This window comes from Piliocolobus tephrosceles, chromosome 1, assembly GCF_002776525.5.
Source record: "Piliocolobus tephrosceles isolate RC106 chromosome 1, ASM277652v3, whole genome shotgun sequence".
NCBI classification, from domain to species: Eukaryota; Metazoa; Chordata; class Mammalia; order Primates; family Cercopithecidae; genus Piliocolobus; species Piliocolobus tephrosceles.
In genome coordinates this window covers 159,549,262-159,572,357 of record NC_045434.1, presented here as the reverse complement: position 1 = coordinate 159,572,357, position 23,096 = coordinate 159,549,262, and the positions used below count along the sequence as shown (strand labels likewise).

Genomic DNA, 23,096 nt, shown 5'->3' with positions numbered 1-23,096 from the left:
CTGCCACTCCCACTCCCAAATCTCCACATTTGGATTACTACTATCTTTGCTTTGTGGGCATGGACATGACTTGCTACTTCCCATCTTTCAAATATAGGAAAGCCTCACCTTTACCCTTCCCCCATCACACCATTTTGTTACTTCACTCAGAACTCTTACAGAATCTATATCTTGTTCATTTATGTATTACTTCTTATTTTTATTTCTCCTCTAATACAACCAAAACATGAGGGCAGGGACCTTATTATCTGTATAACTGCTCTATTACCAGTCCCTTAAATAGTGCCTCATATTTAATGAATAAATAAATGAATAAATAGTACAGACAGTATTTAAAAATTTAGTTACTTAACACTTCTAGGAGTTTAGATTCCAGGTTAAATAGAAATTGACTGAACACTATCGATAAACTATGTTTGATTTTCAACATAAGCAATATAATTTTAAACTCGTCTCTGAAGGTGAAAGGCATGCAATTTTGAATTTTGAATCCAAATTCTTTTCCATTTGACTACTGACTCTACCAATAAATTCCCAAGTAAATCTAGTAGGTCTTTACTTTGCATTTAAAATTCTCCTTCAAAGAAATTTCAAATCAACAACAAGGTAAATTAATGAAAAATGTTGAGGTAGTTGCCTACTTAGCAGGAAAAAGATGAATTCATATTTCAATCTCATCAGAATAAATTATAGATTAATCAAAGGCTAAAATAACAAAAATAAAACCACAAAGATACTAGAAGAGCTTTAAAGAGATGAGATTTTACAGGTGAGAAAGGCATTTCTTAGCCCAAGCCAGAACATTTATAAGATATAAATTTTAAAGCATCCATTAATACACAGCAAGTGATACCATAAACACAGGTAGAAGAAAATGACAAACTGAAAAAAACTATTGTTTGTTACATATATAACAAAGAATTAGTATCCACAATATGTAAATGATTCCTAAAATTAGTCAGAAAGAGACAAACTTAAAAAGAGGGTAACAAGGAGAGGAGCAAATTATATACCTACCCAGATAATTTGCAAAGAGGGCAACAGAGATGGCCAGCAAAACAAACTAGATATATACTTGTCTGTTAGATTTATCAACATTTTTTGCCTTTTTCATTAAAAGCATTTGTAAAGGATATGGGAAAAGAGGAACTCTCATATACTCCTGGCAAGATGTACATTGCTACAACCCTTCTGAAGGACAATCTGACAAAAGCAATCATAAGTTAAAAGTCAACGTCTATGAATGTATATGAAAATATTTATATACATACACCACCACCATAAAAGCATTTTCTATACATACTGTTTATAATTAGAAAATTGGAAACAAATGATTAAAAGGGGGCTGATTAAATTAAGGTTCATGTATATAACAGAGGAGTATGCAGCTATTGAAAAGGATGTCATAACTCTATAGACATTCACAGGAAAATAAATTTTAAAATACTAAGATCCTGAAAAATATATATCTCATGAGCTATTATATATAACAAGATCCCATTTGTGTTATAAAAAAGTATGGTTAGTCATTCAAAGGGTCTGGTATGATAGATCCAAAAAGTAAAGAGAGTCAATATTTTTCTTTTTTATAGGTTTTTGAAATACCTGAGTTTTCACAAGAAGTCCTTTGCGCATTAAAAATCTTAGCCAGGCACAGTGGCTCATGCTTGTAATCCCAGCACTCTGGGAGGCCAAGGCAGGTGAATCACCTGAGGTCAGGAGTTCGAGACCAGCCTGGCCAACATGCTGAAACCCCGTCTCTACTAAAAATACAAAAATTAGCCCGGCGCGGTTGGGGGCACCTGTAATTCCAGCTATTCGGGAGGCTGAGACAGGAGAATCACTTGAACCCAGGACGGGGAGGTTGCAGAGAGCCAAGATTGTGCTACTGCACTCCAGCCTGGGCAACAAAGAGCAAAATTCCGTCTCATAAACAAACAAACAAACAAACAAACAAATAAAAATCTTTATATGTCCAAAGATATGGCTGTTCAATTAAAAAATATATATGTACAAAACTTAACGTGTTAATAGTGAACATACAAAACAGTAAAATAGATAAAATTATTCCTTCAAAGGTCACTTAACTTCTGGATCTACACTGTCCAAAAAGATGGTCTAATGAGACAACTGAACACTTGATAGGTGAGTGGTTCTAACTGAGATATGTTATCAGTATAAAACATACAATAGGATCTTCCTATCCAACATTAATTCAAAAACAAATTATCACAGTTAAAAAGGAAGAAATTAAATACTATGTAAAAAAGAGCCAAAATACCTTGTATTTTATTTGAAAGTCATATCTCCATAAGATTACACAACCTGGTGTAGGATAAAGGACTTTGTTCTGCTTGGAATTTAACAATTTAGGCTCTTAAATGTCCTAAAATTCTCTACAGCTAAGAAATTTTTATACTGGTTCCTAGGAACTAGGAATCCTTAAATTAGGGCCTACATTTGCTTACAAGTTTCTTATTTTCCTTGGCATAAAATTTTTTAGTTTTTACATTGCTGGTTATATTTGACCAGGGTTCTATTTAAATAGGCACAAGTTCAAGCAAAGATCAGATTCTGCTTTTAGCAATGTGTACCCAGACAGGAAGTATTAAAAGGCAGGCAGAAAATCCTTTATAAAATTACTACTTTCAATGTATTTTCCCATGTTGAAATGGTTCTGCAGTTTATAATTAGGCAAATTACTTACTTTAATTATAATCAATAATATCATTCATATTACTCTAAGAAAAGAATTATACAGACACTTACACCAGGAGACAATATACTAGAAACCAAGACTACGTGACCATTACCTCTACTCTGTCAGTGTTATTTGTGAGACATTCACAAATTGAGCAAAAAGTGTTAGTATCCTAGTACAGTATAAATATAGAAGGAAATACTTTCATAAAGTCTCTCTTTGGTACTAGTGTTCAGTTACTTCCATGCACTAAAAAAGGGGCTACTCTTCTTCCATAGAGAAGAGAAATTCCCTGCTCTAAAAAGAATGTAGTATATCAAAAGGGGGTAATCACTACTACATATACATTCTGCACTTGGAAAATCCCTATATGTTGATTTTATCATTCTCTTATTCATTCAATAAACATTGCTTCTACAATGTGTAAGGCGTTACTGTACTAAAGCATTATAAGGAATATAAATTACACATACAAATCTTGCCAATAAATGGCTTATAGTGTAATAGGGGAGAGAAGTTTGCCCATCTATACTCTCCTTCAACTAGCAAGTAGATGAAATATCAGGATCAATAGTTGTAAGCCCTAAAAGCTGACAGCTTAGTTAAGAGAAGTTTTGAAATATGTATTTCATGGCCAATAATTACAACTGTAACTTTTCTATTTAAAGAAGGAGAAAATTTGAATTTCTTCTCTAGCTCAACATACACTTTTATAATTCCATAACACGAACCAGAGTAAAGGGTAAGATGGAAATGAAAAATATTTTCTTACCCTTTTGTGGTTCCATATTGGACACTTAAAAATCATACACAACCTAATCAAAAGACATAATTCTTTAAAAAGGTACAAGAGACCAAAACTTAAAAAATCTAGACCATAACAAAATTTCCCAATTTACATTATCTTAATATGCAATTAATTTTCACCAGTAAAATACTATACTATGGGTACAAATGCATTGATTAGTTCTAATTACAAAAATGGCTAATATATTAATATTATGTAGTGTTTATGACACACCAGGTAATGTTCTAAGTGCTTTGAAAATATAAACTTTTAATCTTTATACAAGCCTATAAAATAGGTGTCATTCTCACTGGACAGATGAGAGAACAGGGGTTCAGAAATGTGAAGTAATTTGACCAAAGGTCACAAAGCTGAAGAATACCAAATCCAGGATTCTGATTCAGGCAGTCTTGTTCCAGAATCATGCTCTTAACCACTATGGAATACTACCTGTACTATAACTATTACACCCAAACCCCTTAATACTACCTGTACTATAACTATTATACCCAAAATCCTGAGTCATCAAAAAGAAGACCCTCTATTTTATACAATGAAGAGGCATTTCTAAGAATAGAAATTTAGGGATGAGCACAGTGGCTTACTCCTGTAATATCAGCACTTTGAGAGGCTGATGTGGGAGGTTCACTTGAAGTCAGGAGTTCGACAACATACTGAGCCAGCTTGGACAACATAGTGAGACCCAGTCTCTACAAAATATTTAAAAATTAGCTGGGCGTGTTGGCATGCATCTGTAGTCTCAGCTACTTGGAAGGCTGAGGGAGGAGGCTCACTCGAGCCCAGGAATTCGTGGCTATAGTGAGCTATGATCATGCCACTGCACTCCAGCCTGGACAACAGAGCAAGACCCTGACTCTAAAAAAAAGAAAAGAAATTTGGAAATGGTTCATTTTGTAGTAACAATTTATAATTTACACTGAAATTCATTATGATAAAACTTTTCCCTGTGTTAAAAAGATACTAACTTTATGAAAAATTTATTTTAGGTAAGGTTGATTATATATACTCACACACATACACAGGTTAAAAGTTAGTTTCATGTGACATAATAACTAGCATTTTGAGCACTACCTGTTTGCCCAACACTGTTCTAAGTGCTCTACATGTATTATTGTTAAATTATCATAACACTATGAATTATGTACTATAATTACCCCAGCTTTACAGATGAGGAGACTAATCCAAGCGGAAGTTAAGTAACTTGTCCAAGGTCAGACAGCTAGAGCTGGCTTTGGACCCCACTACAGTCTGACTCCAGCACCCATATTCTTAACAATTTCACCATATTAATATGTCAAGATTAAGTAGTTTTAAAGGATACTATTTTCTCACAAAGTTCTTAATATGAACACTTAATAAGAATAATCACTCATATTAGTATTTTTCTTTTTAACACTAAGTTGGAAGCACAGTGGAACATTTATTTTTAGAAATATTATTAATTGGCTGGGCCCACGCCTGTAATCGACTGGGCTCAGGTCTGTAAATTTTGGGAGGCCAAGGCAAAAGAATTACTTGAGCCCAATATTTCCAGACCAGCATGGGCAATATATTAAGACATCGTCTTTAAAAAAAAAAGTTATTAATCTCTTATTTTTTTAAAATGTATATTATCAAAATTGTTACTAAGCTCACAAACTTCAGAAAAACTTATGATGGGTAAGTTGCTTGTGACATTGAAAGTATTTAAGATTCAATTCTGTTTGATCCTAGATGACCACATATCCATTGTTCCTTCAGTAAGCACATGGTAAAGAGCCTAGAACAGAGAGACACAGAACACAGTGGAGAAAGGGGAGTGAAATGTCTTTAATGAAACTTACTATATATGGGATTTTGTGATAATATACAAGGATGGTTAAGACATATAAGGTGATGCAAAAAAACCATATTAACAATTATAGTGACAAAAAATAAGGAGCATATAATTATATGTTGATTTACACAGAGTACCAAAGGAATACAGAATTGAGAGCTGTACCACCACCTGAGGGAATGGAGAAAGGCTTCAGAGAGAAAGTGTTTTTTGGGATGGATCAATGTTTCCAAAAGAACTGAAGTGCAGTTTGAGAAACGCATACTTAATTAATTCTTTTCCTCAACTTTAATAATAAATTTACTCAACAAAAAAGTTTATTTTTGACTTGTAAATCTCTTAAAACCATAAAAAAGTAAAATCAGCTTTTAAAAACAGGTAGTCACCATATCATTGAATGTGCAGTTTATAAAACAGCAAAGTTAAATACAATTTCAAATTACCTATTTAGTTGCTCATTTCTTTGATTTCATTTAGCATTGATGTAACTCAATGTGGAGGAAGGTTACATTCGTGCAAGTTAACACGGCTTAATGATTAACTATATTCACCTGCCAACCTTACCGTTTCTGTGGCAAATATTGGTATATACAGAGTTAAGAAGTCTAGGTCTGCTTCCAGAAGAACACAGTTCCACGTTGCTTGAAATTGAAAATCAGGATAAAAATGTTCACAATTAAGCTCCTTCTTTTTATTGTTCCTCTAGTTATTTCCTCCAGAATTGACCAAGACAATTCATCATTTGATTCTGTATCTCCAGAGCCAAAATCAAGATTTGCTATGTTAGACGATGTAAAAATTTTAGCCAATGGCCTCCTTCAGTTGGGACACGGTCTTAAAGACTTTGTCCATAAGACTAAGGGCCAAATTAATGACATATTTCAAAAACTCAACATATTTGATCAGTCTTTTTATGATCTATCACTGCAAACCAGTGAAATCAAAGAAGAAGAAAAGGAATTGAGAAGAACTACATATAAACTACAAGTCAAAAATGAAGAGGTAAAGAATATGTCACTTGAACTCAACTCAAAACTTGAAAGCCTCCTAGAAGAAAAAATTCTACTTCAACAAAAAGTGAAATATTTAGAAGAGCAACTAACTAACTTAATTCAAAATCAACCTGAAACTCCAGAACATCCAGAAGTAACCTCACTTAAAGTAAGTAGAAAATAAAGAGGGTTCATGTTTATGTTTTCAATGTGGAACATTTTAAAAAAATATTTCTAAGGCATGCTACTTGAAATACTTTGTTGCATTGTTGAAATACTTTATTTTTTCCAAGAAAAATAATCTCCAGAAAATAAAATTTCCCATTATAATTTTGTTAGTTTCTGTTTCCCTAATGCTATATATGAAAACACTGAAACTTTACATTTTATATGAAAATGACAAATCGGTTAAGTAACACAATCTAGAACACTATGTCATTACACTGTTGCAAATTACTGAAGGTAAGTAAAAAGTTAAAAAAATTTAAAACTATTCTCTAGTGTTTAAAACAGATTAAAGTAATACAGTAAATGGAAAAGATTTATTCCTATTAAAATATGCTGCTGGGCTTTTTCTTTTAACTGAAGTTCAGAAAAACAAATTTTAGAGATAGCACAATTTAAATAAAATGTTAAGAACAAAAATATATGCTATTTGAAAGAAGCATACAAGGGGAAGGAATTGCCAATATTCATTTTTCAAATCCATTATTAGTTTAAAAATTTAGATTATGATAGTGTTACAGGAAATTAAAACTCTAATAGAAAAGAAAGAAGAAAGCAACTTATAACCAATCTAATCTCTATATCCAGACTTTTGTAGAAAAACAAGATAATAGCATCAAAGACCTTCTCCAGACTGTGGAAGAACAATATAAACAATTAAACCAACAGCATAGTCAAATAAAAGAAATAGAAAATCAGGTAAGTCAATATTTTAACAGTATGTCCCATCTTTCACACAGGTTTGTAAAAACATTGAATCCTAAAATTATTTACAAGCTTTAACTGGATCATGAGTAAAATTATCACATCAGCCTGTTAAAATTGTAGGATCTGAAGCTAATAAACTACCTGTATTTAAACCATGACTCCAAAACTTTGTGTGACCTTGAATAAATTACTTCACCTTTTTGTCTCTCAGTTTCCTCACATACACTACAAAGACAGTAAGAGAACTTACAGGATTATTGTAAGAAAAAAATTAATTCATAGCAGCCAATGTCATCCTATTAAAATTCAAATTAGATCATGTTTCTCCTTGCTCAAAACCACACAATAGCTTTCCATCTCACTCATATTGGCTCTTTAGACCAAGATTACCTGACCCTTCATCATCTCACTGACTTCACCTCCTCTACTCTAGTCATTTTGATCGCTTTACCGGTATTCAAACACATCAAACATGCTGCCACCTCGAAGCCTTTGCCCTTGTTGTTTCCTCTATCTGAAATGCTCTTTTGTCATGGTATCTACATGGCCCACTCTTTGATCTCCCTTAGGGTCGTTATCAAACATAAAATTCTCAATGAAGATTTCCAAGGTCACTTAACCAAAAATTACAACTACCTGGTCCCATCCCTGAAAACTTCTACTTCCTTAACTACTTTTCTCCTGCACACTCACCTTTATTTAACATAAATTTTAGTTACTTCTCTCTCCTATTCCTGCACTAAAATGTAAGCTCTGTGAATACAGGGGTTTTTTTCCATTATCTTCATATTTCCATTATTTGTATATACTCCAGAATATAGAATACTGTATGGCACATACTAGGCATTTCTGTTGAATAAATGTAATGTCACATTCACACAGAAGTGTGCGCTATAATTATTATTACTTGGATTACTAGAAATAGTGTGCCTCATAATTAAAGGTCAACATTCAACAACGTAATTAATCTACAATGTAAACAACTGGTGAAGTGAGAGAGGGAAGCACTTGTTTAGAATAAAGCTATGTCAGAATCTAAGTATTCTAATATACAGTAAATAGTTAAAAAATATTAATAATACTCTTAAACAGTCATTCAAGAGGATTCAGAAAAAATAATGTAAACTCAGAGAAACTGGTAAACAAAATGATTTTCAAGAGATATGAAACAAATATTATTACCAATTTCCACTAAGCAAACATAATTTTAGTAGTGCTGCTAAAAGATTTTTCACCAACTACTTTTGGTTTCCATACTTTCCTTCTTATGATGCTATTTTTCTAAATTCTTTTCAATTATATCTTTTACTATGATTAAATGAACCTGCTCCCCAAAGCAATACGTTACTACAGTAATATACATTCTGTCTAAAAATAAAAATGTGTGAAGAAACCAAAACAATGAATTTCTGAGTTGGAAGAAGAGTTAGATCATTTGATTTAACTTTCTCATATCTAAATTTAAAAAAAAACTCTAAAAATTTAAGTAACGTTAAAATCACATAGTTACTTAGTAGAAAAGAGTAATATCCAGCAAGTAAACTTTACAATAGATCCTTTTAAATAAGGTCCTAGGAAATGTCATTTATGCCAGGATCAAAAAACTAACACTAATAATGCAAGATATTATATATTCTGCTTTTCTGACTGTCAATGAGAAAAACTATCATTCAATAAATTGCAAACCCAACACACTTAAATAAAATGTTATTGCTAAACTAACGATAAACTACTGAATATATGGAAAGTAAGCAAATAAACTTGCCAACCTGCCAACATCTACAGATATGTTTACAGGTCAAAAATCATCAAATTATCAAGAAAGCCAGGTTAAAATTATGTATTATGTCTTTAAAGCAGGTCTGAAGATCAGTAAGACCTAAAACTGAAAATTATTAAACTCTGAACAGAATATCAAATATACTCTATTCATATAAAAAAATACATTACAACATTCTAAGCAAAGCAGTCTCTACTTTTGGTCTTGTTCTGTTTTCTGACCAGTGTCTGCTTTTTTGCCTTGCTTTATTTTTTAAATTTATTAAATAATGTCCCTGATTAAATATTTTGAGAACAGGTAATCTGTACAATCTGAATAACACTGTTTATCTAAATATCAAACACCGTAACATTATGAACTGAAAGACAAACTGTACTTTTGACATCCTTACTCAGATCTCCCCTAATTATGTATTCAGTATCATTTTAAAAAACAGATTTATATTCTTTTATCAGCTCAGAATGACTAATATTCAAGAACCCACAGAAATTTCTCTATCTTCCAAGCCAAGAGCACCAAGAACTACTCCCTTTCTTCAGCTGAATGAAATAAGAAATGTAAAACATGATGGTAAGACACTTTGGTGGGTTTCCTTCTTGAAGCCATTATTATCAAATTCCCTATTCTTAGGACTTGTTCTAAGATTAAGAGATATCCATCAAATACAATGTATCATCCTAAATTGGATCCGGGGTTCTTTTTACACCCTATAAAAGATATACCTAAGACAATCACAGAAATATAAATATGGACTTGATTATTAGATAATATAGAAGGTTTATTAATTTTCTTAGACGTGATCATGGTATTGCAGTTTTAAAGGAGAACAACCTCCTGTTTAAGAGATACATGCTGAAATATTTAAGGAGTTAAAGGTCACTGGACTCCTGGCTGGGTGATAGAACAAGACTCTGTCTCTAAAAAGATAATTAATTTTTTAAAAGAAAATAGTTTGGTAAGAATGATTCTTACATTCTTAAATAACATGCCATCTAAGAAAAATGCTTTAACATAAACATTACTGAAAAAAATGCTACATTTGCCACAATTTCATAAAATTTCAAGTGAAATCTCAAGCTCCAAAGATAATATTCCTATTACTAAATCTGATGTAATAACATTTTATTGATTCTAGGCATTCCTGCTGATTGTACCACCATTTACAATAGAGGTGAACATATAAGTGGCATGTATGCCATCAGACCCAGCAACTCTCAAGTTTTTCATGTCTACTGTGATGTTATATCAGGTAAAACCTGTCTAAGGAGAATAGACAGTAGTTAGTTCAAGTTACTCAGTACGTATTAGGAAGATTAACCTGGTTATAATTGTTTTATACATATATGTATATGAAATATATATAACATGAATATTAGCATAAATCTAATACTTTTATCTTGTTTATTTATGTATTTACTCAATATTCTCCTTTTCCTCTAAAATAATCTGAAGTGACTATTATCAATAAGTTTACTATTCCAAAATTCATTAACTGCCCTTCACTTAACTTTTTGAGACCATAATAAATAATAAAATGTATTGCCATAACATTAATAAACTACCTTACAAAGCCACCAACTAAAATCAAGCAAACAAACAAAAAAGTGTTATTTACATCTGTCAATATCAATCTACTAAAAATACATGATTTCATTCATTATATTCAGGTAGTCCATGGACATTAATTCAACATCGAATAGATGGATCACAAAACTTCAATGAAACGTGGGAGAACTACAAATATGGTTTTGGGAGGCTTGATGGTAAGGTGACTACATTCAATCATTCATTCATTTGCAGATCTACAAATATTTACTGAGAACCTATTGTGGACCGGGCATTAGGAAAAGTAGTAATGAAGGAGCAGCAGTCTCAGCCTTCATATAATTTATTATCAAACAATTACACATTTGTTAGTAAATTACATTTATTACAACTGTTATTATTTGAATTATATTTATCACAGTTACATATCTGTTCTTAAATATACTTATCACAATTTAATTTGATGGCTTATAATGATCATAACTATAATTATTAAAGACAATTCTGATTAAATGTTATATAAGTAGTAACTGTTACAAATAAGCTGTGAAAAGAACCACTCCTAGGATTAGTCACTCTATTCTCTCATTAACGTTTTACATATCCATTAACTGGAAGTTAAAAGGACCAGGAAACTCAGACATACAGTATAAATTTTAAAATTTCAATTATTTAAATATAATATATAGAATGTGTGGCTTATAATGAATTAGTTAACTCAATGCAAATTATTCTGATTACAAAATAAATAATGTTAAATAAGCAAGATAAAATAACAGATGTTTAAAATCCAAAAAGCACATACAAAAATCCATGAATGATGTCTAAGTACTCACTTATAAAGTAGAAGACATTCATTATTGTACCAAATTTTTAAATGCTCAGTACTATTTGACCATTTAAAAACTTTGTATTCAAACTACCAGTTAAAGCCCTACCTAGAAGGTATACTTCATGATATGTTTTGTAGCTCCAAATCTTCTAATAGTGAGTGTAACCCCAAAATAAAAGGCTGACAGGTAAGTCGAGAATACTCACTTAATTCTGGTAAGAAACTAACCCATTTGTACTTGTATTTACCAGCAATCCTTAAAATGAAGCTTCCTACTAACTCAATAGCAATAAGACAACAGTGACTGTTCAATGAAAACAGTAATTTATTAAGCATTTTACTAAATACTTTAATAAAAAGGATTGTGATTTAAAAATCTATTTATATTTGTTATTTGTTTTTAATTCCAAATAAAAATAATTTTTAAAATTATAGAAAAAAGTTATTAAGAACCATGTTTTTTCATTTAAAATGACTTTTAAAATTTATTCCTGTCTTTTTCTACAAAGAAAACATATATTAAGCAAATACCAAAGGCCAGGTTTACACTTGAAAAAAGTGACACTATTATTACTCAAGTCTCTGGGAATACTTAACAAAAATCTCTTGACTGTATATGGATGTTAATAAATACCTGATAGTAAAGTTTATCTATATAAAGACTTACAAGAAAATATTCCTCTACCAATGACGAGACTTTAAAATATCTATAATAATGTAACACATTTCACTGGTGAAATATGTCTTGTAATATGCATTATAGAAAGGATAATCAGACTTTCAGTTCTATTAATATTTTTAACATTATTGTGCATATAGATATCTTCAATAAAATTGTTTTAAAAGGTATTATTTTAAGATACTCTGATCAAGGGATTCAAGACTAAACAACTCAATTAGTTGCACCAATAAAAAACACTTAAAAAAACTGTCAGTGTCCAAGCTGTAGTTAATAATTCACAGATTTTTAAAACTTTTCTTTTCAGGAGAATTTTGGTTGGGCCTAGAGAAGATATACTCCATAGTGAAGCAATCTAATTACGTTTTACGAATTGAGTTGGAAGACTGGAAAGACAACAAACATTATATTGAATATTCTTTTTACTTGGGAAACTACGAAACCAACTATACGCTACATGTAGTTAAGATTACTGGCAATGTCCCCAATGCAATCCCGGAAAACAAAGATTTGGTGTTTTCTACTTGGGATCACAAAGCAAAAGGACACTTCAGCTGTCCAGAGAGTTATTCAGGTATCTTTTTCTGATAACAATACTTTATTTTCATATCTTCAAAGTATCTGCCCACATTATTAGCTATTATCTGCAATGACAACTTTTAAAAATCCAAATCCCAAATAAGCATTTTCTCTCTAGATGAAAACCTCTTAACTATAATGAAAGTGTTCATTCTAGTTCAACCAGGTATTTTACCTCTAATCTTCCTCAGATTTTCTATTTTTGGTGGTTTACAGATTATTTATAGAGATTATTTAAAACTGGAACTTATACAGATTATTTAAAGCTGGGATACATGCAACTAAAACACAATATTTATAAAAAAGGAAGATAAACTCATGGGGAAATACAGTAACAGTAACTACATACGAGTCTGTACCCACTAAACTGCGTATCTATCTCCTTTAGGAGGCTGGTGGTGGCATGATGAGTGTGGAGAAAACAACCTAAATGGTAAATATAACAAACCAAGAGCAAAATCTAAGCCAGAGCGGAGAAGAGGATTATCCTGGAAGTCTCAAAATGGAAAGTTATACTCTATAAAATCAACCAAAATGTTGATCCATCCAACAGATTCAGAAAGCTTTCAATGAACTGAGGCAAATTTAAAAGGCAATAAATTAAACATTAAACTCATTCCAAGTTAATGTGGTTTAATATTCTGGTATTAAATCCTTAAGAGAAGGCTTGAGAAATAGATTTTTTTTATCTTAAAGTCACTGTCAATTTAAGATTAAATATACAATCACATAACCTTAAAGAATATCATTTACATTTCTCAATCAAAATTCTTATAATACTATTTGTTTTATATTTTGTGATGTGGGAATCAATTTTCAATGGTCACAATCTAAATTATAATCAATAAGTGAACTAATTAAATAATTTTTCTAAATAAAAAATTGAGACTTTTATTTTAAGTCATCATATGAGCTAATATTACAACTTTCCCAGTTTAAAAAACTAGTTTTCTTGTTAAAACTCTAAACTTGACTAAATACAGAGTACTGATAATTATACAGTTCTTAAATTTGTTGTAATATTAATTTCAAAACTAAAAATTGTCAGCACAGAGTATGTGTAAAAATCTGTAATATAAATTTTTAAACTGATGCCTCATTTTGCTACAAAATAATCTGGCGTAAATTTTTGATATGATTTATTTATGAAACCTAATGAAGCAGGATTAAATACTGTATTAAAATAGGTTCACTGTCTTTTAAACAAATGGAGATGATGAATACTAAGTCACATTGACTTTAATATGAGGTATCACTATACCTTATTTGTTGAAATATATACTGTATACATTTTGTGTATTTTAATACTTAATACTATGAAAACAAGTAATTGCAAACGTATCTTGTCAGATTACAATAGGAATGAACATATTGGTGACATCGAGTTAAAGTTTATATTTCCCCTAAATATTCTGTGATTCTAATATATTCGTGTAGGTTTTCAAGCAGAAATAAACCTTGTAACAAGTTACTGAATGTCTAAACAGCCTGACAAGTATGTATATATGTTTAAAATTCAATAAATAAAGACCCAGTCCCCTAAATTACAGAAATTTAAATTATTCTTGCATTTTTATTGACATCACAAAAGATGTATTGTTATTTTTAAGTAATTTAAACCCTAAATCCCTAAAGATTAGATACAAATTTTTTTTTACCACAGTATAAATTGTCAGAATTTATTTTTAAATATATTTTTTAAAACTACCAGTAAGAAATTTTAAATTAAACCCATTTGTTAAAGGATATAGTGCCCAAGTTATACAGTAACCTACCTTTGTCAATATTTAGCATTATGTATTTCAAATTATCTAATATACATGTCATATATATTTTTATATGTCACATATATAAAAGATATATATGATTTATGTGAATCCTATGTAAATATTTTGTTCCAGAAAAGTACAAAATAATAATGGTAAAAATAATCCATAATTTTCAGGACCACAGACTAAGCTGTCGAAATTAACATTGATTTTTTTAGGGCCAGAATACCAAAACAGCTCCCCTCTTCCCCAAAAATTGGACAATTTCAAATGCAAAATAATTCATTATTTAATATATGAGTTGCTTCCTCTATTTGGTTTCCTTTAATAAAAAAAAAAAACATTCTCATAGGACATGTTTCATTTTGTTCCTTTTAGGAGTAGTAAATTAGATTTTTTCCTCATACAAAGCTTTCTTTTACCAGAAAGATACTTCTGGTAGAAGAGGAGAAAGGAGCTCTTCTCTTTATGGTTCACAGGACTGTCTCCTGTCCTCACTACTTTGCTTAAAGTGCTCAAATTCCACCACTAACTCACAGTTGTCTAATCTAAGCAAAGTCTAATCCCCTTTGATCTCTCAGTCTACCTTCCCTTTCATCTCTCTACTACTTACTAATGTGAATATCTTTTTTTCAAACTTGACCTTCATTTTGCTTTCACAATACTATACTCTCCATGGATTATCCCTTACCTGAATTCATCTTTATAACCCTATTCCTTTCTCACATTTAGTACTGTGGGCCAATGGACAACCTTCAATCATCTTTTCTACACTGACTGTCAGACATTCTATCTGCTCTCACAGACTCATCTATTTACCATGAATAAAGTTCCAAAATCTACGTATTCATCCCAAGTCTCTTTCCAGTTCCCCTTCTTACATTGCCTATCTGCCATTTCTCCCTTTAATACCCTATACTTCACTCAAATTCAACATATCAAAAATAACAGGCCAGGCATGGTGGCTCATGACTGTAATCCCAGCACTTTGGGAGGCCGAGGCGGGTGGATCACCTGAGGTCAGGAGTTTCAGACCAGCCTGACCAACAGGGTGAAACCCCGTCTCTACTTAAAATACAAAAATTAGCCGGGTGTGGTGGCATGTGACTATAGTCCCAGTTACTCAAGAGGCTGAGACAGGAGAATTGCTTGAACCCAGGAGGCAGAGGTTGCAGTGAGCTGAGATCACACCACTGCACTCCATCCTGGGTGACAGAACAAGACTGACTCAAAAAAATAAATAATTCACCAGCCCGACTGCTACTGCTATCTCTTTCTACCCACCTTTCCCTCCTTTCGACTCTTTCACACCATCTTCCTCACTTCTTTATATCCATTAATATGACCAGCATGTTCCCAGTCACAGAGGCCTGAAACCTGGAAGACATCTCTAGCTTTTCACTCAACTTTGTAAATTACCTCTTTTGTATAAGCCACCAAGTTCAACACAATCTTTTCTTGAAACATCTCTTAATCTTATAAGCTTTCTTCCCCAAAGTCTGTCTTTAACTTGAGTGCTAGATTATATTAGTCTCCTCTTTCCTCCTAATTTTATGTCCCTCTCCCTGTCAATCTTCTGAAAATAAATTTGTAATGGGTGCATACTGCTTAGACCTGTGTCTTTCAAGCTCATCTACTGAAGAAGTATAAGAGCAGAGGATAATGAAAACAAATCCTTTTAGGTTCTAGAGTTACAGGATAAAATAACTTACTATATGCACAAATTTCTTTCAGAATCTTATTGGATCTTCGCTTAAATCTTAGAATTTTACTTTAAAATTGCATGTGAATTGTGCTTTATAAATCTATCTTCATGTCTGCAGTGGCTCACCTGTAATCCTGGTACTTTGGGAGGCTGGGGTGGGAATACTGCTTGAACCCAGAAGTCCCAAGATCAGCCTGTGCAACATGGAAAAACTCCACCTCTACAAAAAATACAAAAATGAGCTGGGTGCGGTGGCAGGTGCCTGTAATCCCAACTACTTGGGAGGCTGAGGCAGGAGAATCGCTGGAGCCTGGGAAGTCGAGCCTGCAGTGAACCATGATCATAATACTGCATTCCAGCCTTGGTAACAGAGTGAGACTCTGTCTCAAAAAAAAAAACTTCCTATAAAAATATTTATTTTCCCCTAAGTATTCTAAAAAGTGATGCTCCTAGAAGATGTGTCATGTTTATCATGAGGACTTGCACATCCCATATAGTTCTGCCCTCACAAGAATGCATATGCCAATTAGAAGAGTATAGGCCTTCGGAACAAAATCCAAAATCCTTCCAGGTATTCAACAGTCTCTATCACCTGGCCCCAAATTGCCTCTTTAGCCATTTTTTTCAACAACACAAACCTTCTGTTCTAATCAAAATTACTTTTAAACATGTCCTCCACACGTTCTTAATGTATTCCATTTGTCTAGAATGTCTCCCCACACGTTTCTGATTGGTTAGATTGTGCCGTATTTTAAGGTGCAGATATCTCGATTCTTCCACAAATATTCTAGCAAATGGCAGCTCATTCCTCTGAAACCATACAGAATTGCCGTCCATACTGCTCAAATGGCACTTACTGAGAAAATACAGAGAATATGGCAAATCATCATCATAAAAATTCTGAAAAATAGTACTAAAAGCTCCAAAAGCATCAAAGATAGTTGTTTCACTTCATTTTAGTGAATTACTGAAAAACTCCTATATTAAGAGTTTATTTTGAACCAGTATGAATTTTACTGAAACTAATTACACATGTGTCTCATTATGGGGTAACCTAGTGTAGTGTAATCTATTTACATACACTGTGCCATCCTGGAATCACCATATTTTCATGGTTGTATCTTTACTTCCTAATAGCATAACTCATAAACATCAATTAACTCATTCATTAATTTTATAAATGGTATTGACCAATATTTATTGAGCATCTACTATTTGCCTCCTTTAAAAAATGTATTCCAAATTTGTACTCATATATACTCTACCTTCTGTTGTAAGATCATCAAATTTCCTTGTGATTTTTTCCCCATCACTAATAGCCATAAACACTGCATTTATGTATGTACTACTGAGTGATTATCCAACACAGCAGTTTTAAAAATGAAAAGAAAGTGACCAAACAATTGGCCCTTTTATCAAAGTCCAAAGTATCCTCATGGCAAATCAACTAGGGTAAAATTACTTAACTGGTGCACAGTTCAAGGTCATGAAAGTAGCCCTAACAATCCCCTACTACAACCCTTAATACAATGAGGTTTTAATAACATTTTAGGAAATATAAAATAAACTTAAGGATTCTATCTAAAATATAAAAGCTGTTTTTTCTAAATTCATGTTTAGTCCTAAGAAAAGTCATACATCTAATAAAATGTATGGGTATGTAATTTGAAAGAGCAATAAATTACAACCTTGAAGATGTAAGGTTGTAGCTATTTATCTTCAAAAACGCAGCCAAACCTTAGTTTCCTCACCCAATAGATGGGAATAATAATCCTGTCAAATCTATTAATACTTCCTGGGGTTGTAATAATCAAGCCGGACACTGTATTTGAATAGCTTCATGAACTATAAAGTTCTAAACAAATGTATATACTTTTTAAAAACAGGATCTTCCATATCATTTTTCACATTCCTTTAAGTAAATAATCTCTATAAATGCTTCCTAACTGAACATACTATAATCCTCAGGACAGAAGAACAAAACTGCCCTTCTCACAGTTTGCATCTGTTTCTGGAACTTTACTCCTTCCCTTCGTAATCTAAGAAAACACTCCATCACCTTCAGATGCAAGCCCCTAACTAAATTTCTGAGTGGCTATGTTAAAATGTTAAGAAATAGAGCTCTTGACTCAATAATTTTTTTTTTTCCCGAGATGGAGTCTCGCTCTGTCACCCAGGCTGGAGTGCAGTGGCACTGCACAGTGAGCAGAGTGATCTCAGTTCACCGCAGCCTCCGTCTCCTGGGTTCAAGTGATTCTCCTGCCTCAGCCTCCTGAGTAGCTGGGATTACAGGTGTGCACCACCACGCCAGGCTAATTTTTGTATTTTCAGTAGCGATGGGGTTTCACCACGTTGGTCAGGCTGGTCTCGAACTCCTGACCTTGTGATCCGCCTTCCTTGGTCTCCCAAAGTGCTGGGATTACAGGCGTGAGCCCCCACACCTGGCCGACTCAATTTTTATAGTTGAAATAAACTAGGACCAATTAGATAGAATAAAACTCAAGAGTAGTATAACAAGGACAAAACCAAAATAGCAGAGTATGTGGCAGTAGCTTGAGCCATCTATGAACTCTAAAAAAAAACAAAAACCAATACTTTTTTTTTTTTTTTTTTTTTTTGAGACGGAGTCTCGCTCCGTCTCCCGGACTGGAGTGCAGTGGCCGGATCTCAGCTCATTGCAAGCTCCGCCTCCCGGGTTTACACCATTCTCGTGCCTCAGCCTCCCGAGTAGCTGGGACTACAGGCGCCCGCCACCTCGCCTGGCTAGCTTTTTGTATTTTTTAGTAGAGACGAGGTTTCACCGTGTTAGCCAGGATGGTCTCAATCTCCTGACCTCGTGATCCGCCCGTCTCGGCCTCCCAAAGTGCTGGGATTACAGGCTTGAGCCACCACGCCCGGCCAAAAACCTACACTTTCTAAAGCAGATGACCATATACTTGAATAGAAAAGAAAAGTTCCTGAATTTTCAGTAACGTTCAGCTGAAATTTATACTTCCTTAAATTATGAATGTAGTAAACCAACCACAGCAGTATAAGCAGGATATAAGATTTTGTCATTAATAGAAACATACATTTATTATTATTATACTTTAAGTTCTTGGATACATGTGCAGAACATGCAGTTTTGTTACATAGGTATACACGTGCTATGGTGGTTTGCTGCACCCATCAACCCATCATCTACATTAAGTATTTCTCCTAACGCTATCCCTCCCCTAACCCCACCTCGACAGGTCCCAGTGTATGATGTTCCCCTCCCTGTGTACGTGTGTTCTCATAGTTCAGCTCCCACTTATGAGAACAGGTAGTGTTTGGTTTTCTGTTCCTGTGTTAACTTGCTGAGAATGATGGTTTCCAGCTTCATCCATGTCCCTGCAAAAGACATGAACTCATCCTTTTTTATGGCTGCATAGTATTCCATGGTGTATATGTGTCATATTTTCTTTATCCAGTCTATCATTGATGGGCATTTGGGTTGGTTCCAAGTCTTTGCTATTGTGAATAGTGCTGCAATAAACATATGTGTGCATGTGTCTTCACAGTAGAATGATTTACAATCCTTTGAGTATATACCCAGTAATGGGATGACTGGGTCAAATGGTATTTCTAGTTCTAGTTCCTTGAGGAATCGCCACACTGTCTTCCACAATGGTTGAACTAATATGAAACATACATATTTTTATATCACTATTACAGACATCCAAAATATTGCTGATGCTTATTACTATTTAGAAAATACAATAGTTTTTGAACCTGAAGCCCGATCATGTTATTTAAATCATTAATAAACAAATATCACAACTTTAATATTTTGATAATTTTAATTCAATGTAACTGATTTCCTTTGTTATTCTATATATTTTATGCATTTAAAAAACATTTAAACATTACAGATTGAGTATTCCTTACTCGAAATGCTTAAGACCAGAAGTCTTTCAAATTTCATATTTGTTTTGGACTTTGGAATATTCGCACTATACTCACGGTTGAGCCACCTCAAATCTGAAAATCCAAAATGCTTCAATGAGATCTTCTTTGAGTATGATATGGGTGCTTGAAATGTTTTGGATTTTGGGGCATTTAAGATTTTGGATTTTCAGATTTGGGATGTTCAATCTATATTGCAAAAAAGGGTATCACAGGATTCACAAGACAACCACAAGGTACTATGGTACACACACAAAAATTAGAAGCCTATGTTCAAAGGACCTACTATCATGTAATAACCTAGTTTAAGAAACATGAATTACATTGCTCTCACGTCATACCATCAATAATACACATATTCTGACTGGCCAAGCTCTTCCTTGAAACAATATTTTAGGAAAAAAAATTTAATCAGTATTTAATAAGCTCATTCAACTACTCAAGATAAACTAATGATAGTGAAATTCTAAAGAGATCATAAAACATTTCATTTGTTATTGAGGTTAACTTTTAAAAGTCTTTATCTGGACGGGCATGGTGATTCACGCCTGTAATCCCAGCACTTTGGTAGGCCAAGGAGGGTGGATCACCTGAGGTCAGGAGTTCGAGACCAGCCTGGCCAACATAGTGAAATCCTGTCTCTACTAAAAATACAAAAAAAAAAAAAAAAAAAAATTAGCTGGGTGTGGTGGCTTGCACCTGTAGCCCCAGCTACTTGGGAGGCTGAGGCAGGAAAATCGCTTGAACCAGGGAGGCAGATGTTGCAGTGAGTCAAGATCACGCCACTGTATTCCAGCCAGTGCAACAGAGCAAGACTCTGTCACACACAAACACAAAAAAAAGTCCTTATCTGTTAGAGATATATACTGAAGGATTTTCAAGTGAAATGATATGATGTCTAGGCTTTGCTTCAAAAATATTACCACCAAAACAAAAGACAGGACAAGCAACAGATAAAACAAAAATGACAATGCAAGTTAATTAGCCCATTCTGTAACGAGAATACATGGACACAGCAAAGGAACAACACAGACTGGGGCCAGTCAGGGGGTTGGGGGCGAGGGGAGGGGAGGGGAGGGAGAGCATTAGGACAAATAGCTAATACATGTGGGGCTTAAAACCTAGATGACGGATTGATAGGTACAGGTACAGCAAACCACCATGGCATACGTATACCTATGTAACAAACCTGCACGTTCTGCACTTGCATCCCAGAACTTAAAGTAAAATAAAATTTAAAAAAAACTAATCTGCTCTCTTTACTTTTAGGTGTATTAATTTTAGGTGCAGGTGTACTAATTTGCTCTCTTTACTTTTGTAATTTTCCGTAATAGAAGTTTAAAACTATATTCAGATTAGATCACAGAAAATAGATTTACTAAAATTTATTAAGAGATATATGGGCATATTCCTAACAGACCAAAATCCTTTTGCTTCTCACCCTGATAGTTACCAGGTCTGAACCACTGTATTCATTCTTACATTCTTAGTAACACCATGTTTGCTAGATACAGTCTTTCAAAAACACCAAGTAGAAAAACACATTCAACAGGTGATTACAACTAAGGCCATTACTGGAAAAGTGGCTAACTCTAACAATCCTGCCAAGAATACCATGTGTTCTGTGGATGTATCTCTTAAAAACTGAATGTCAGTAAAACACATAAGCATTTGCTCAATTAATGTACCTTGATCTATTACAACTCAAATACAACAGTGGTGATCAAGTAACAAATTGGAACACAAGTAACATTGCATACAATCTATTACCTAACTTTCAGATGATTTCAAATATCCAATAAAAGATTTTTTTCACCATTGAGAAAGATCTTTATTTGGTTAACTTAATGTTAACAATTACACTAGCACTTTTTCTAAAATACTGTGACAGGGTAAGTACTTCCTTGATAAAGCAAGAATTTGATGTAAACCCCACTTGTATGGTGCAGTAAGAAACATCATTCATTTTCTGATTGTTAGAAACTACCATATATTTGTGTATCTTCATTTACCCCTACAGAGAATTTGAAAAGATCAGGTCCCTCTTCAGTTAACCCTATGCAAATAAATTTGACCAGCTGTGTGTGGGGGTAGGGAGGCGCAGGGAACGACAGAGTTTGTTATTTAAAGGTGAAAATCTCTAACTTCAGGTATAACTTAAATAACAGATTTAAGTCTTTAAGAAGACTCAATATCTTCAAAAGAACATTTTTTAAAGTATACATAATAAAAGTAAATTAAACTAATATATACTCCTTTAGACAGCTTTCTCTGAATTGTCTGATAATGAACATAAAAATGAGAAGTGAAAGGTGTATAGGAAATGTGTCACTTTCAGAGTACAGCTCTCTTTCCTATGATTTCTCAACTCAGTCAAATGCTTCAACGATGTCCATTCATACCCCCTGTATTCAGACAGTTTTTCATTTTTTCCCTATGAGACCCTTTACAATCCTCTCAAGTTTCTTACTAAAACTAAATACAATATGCAAATATTTTCTTAAAACACACATGAACAATGCTTAAATTCCTAGTTTTTTCAGATATAAATTTGAACCCTCTGGAACTTCAGCTTTGTCATCTATAAAATAGGGATAACTATATTGGTTCTGTGCAGGCTGCTATCAGATTTAATAAGATAATGGCCATATATAAACTAAAAGGAGCCCTAGTGTCAACTTTATCTTCCTTTTTTAAACATTATTCACTGGGAAAATGTGTACACAAATATTTGTATAGTGACCACTGGTATATATTATCAGAAATTATGGCTTATCCTAAAACATTCCTGAGAAGGCAAAAAGAATCCAAATGAACTAAAAGATTATCATTACCGGCCGGGCACGGTGGCTCAAGCCTGTAATCCCAGCACTTTGGGAGGCCGAGATGGGCAGATCACGAGGTCAGGAGATCGAGACCATCCTGGCTAACACGGTGAAACCCCGTCTCTACTAAAAAATACAAAAAATTAGCCGGGCGAGGAGGCGGGCGCCTGTAGTCCCAGCTACTCGGGAGGCTGAGGCAGGAGAA

The 23,096-nt window shown here is 33.3% G+C and overlaps 2 protein-coding genes across 4 annotated transcripts in view; one reads left to right on the top strand and one right to left on the bottom strand.

Moving 5' to 3' along the window:
* DOCK7 (dedicator of cytokinesis 7) overlaps nucleotides 1–23,096 on the bottom strand; it is a 243,640-nt gene that overhangs the window by 136,578 nt on the left and 83,966 nt on the right. The gene's annotated exons all lie outside the window — the stretch shown is intronic.
* Nucleotides 5,948–13,547, top strand: ANGPTL3 (angiopoietin like 3). Its single transcript, XM_023194966.2, has 7 exons — nucleotides 5,948–6,486; nucleotides 7,131–7,241; nucleotides 9,486–9,600; nucleotides 10,166–10,279; nucleotides 10,698–10,793; nucleotides 12,394–12,660; nucleotides 13,054–13,547. The coding sequence occupies exons 1-7, from the start codon at nucleotides 5,992–5,994 to the stop codon at nucleotides 13,236–13,238; spliced, it is 1,383 nt and encodes a 460-aa protein (XP_023050734.1). The 5' UTR covers nucleotides 5,948–5,991; the 3' UTR covers nucleotides 13,239–13,547.

What these genes read in the sequence shown, in the direction of transcription:
- ANGPTL3 (XM_023194966.2), top strand. Translation starts at nt 5,992, where the DNA reads ATGTTCACAATTAAGCTCCTTCTTTTTATTGTTCCTCTAGTTATTTCC. An exon ending in CTACTGTGATGTTATATCAG is followed by an intron (nt 10,280 to 10,697) that starts GTAAAACCTGTC and finishes CATTATATTCAG; the next exon opens with GTAGTCCATGGACATTAATT. An exon ending in TGGTTTTGGGAGGCTTGATG is followed by an intron (nt 10,794 to 12,393) that starts GTAAGGTGACTA and finishes TTTTCTTTTCAG; the next exon opens with GAGAATTTTGGTTGGGCCTA.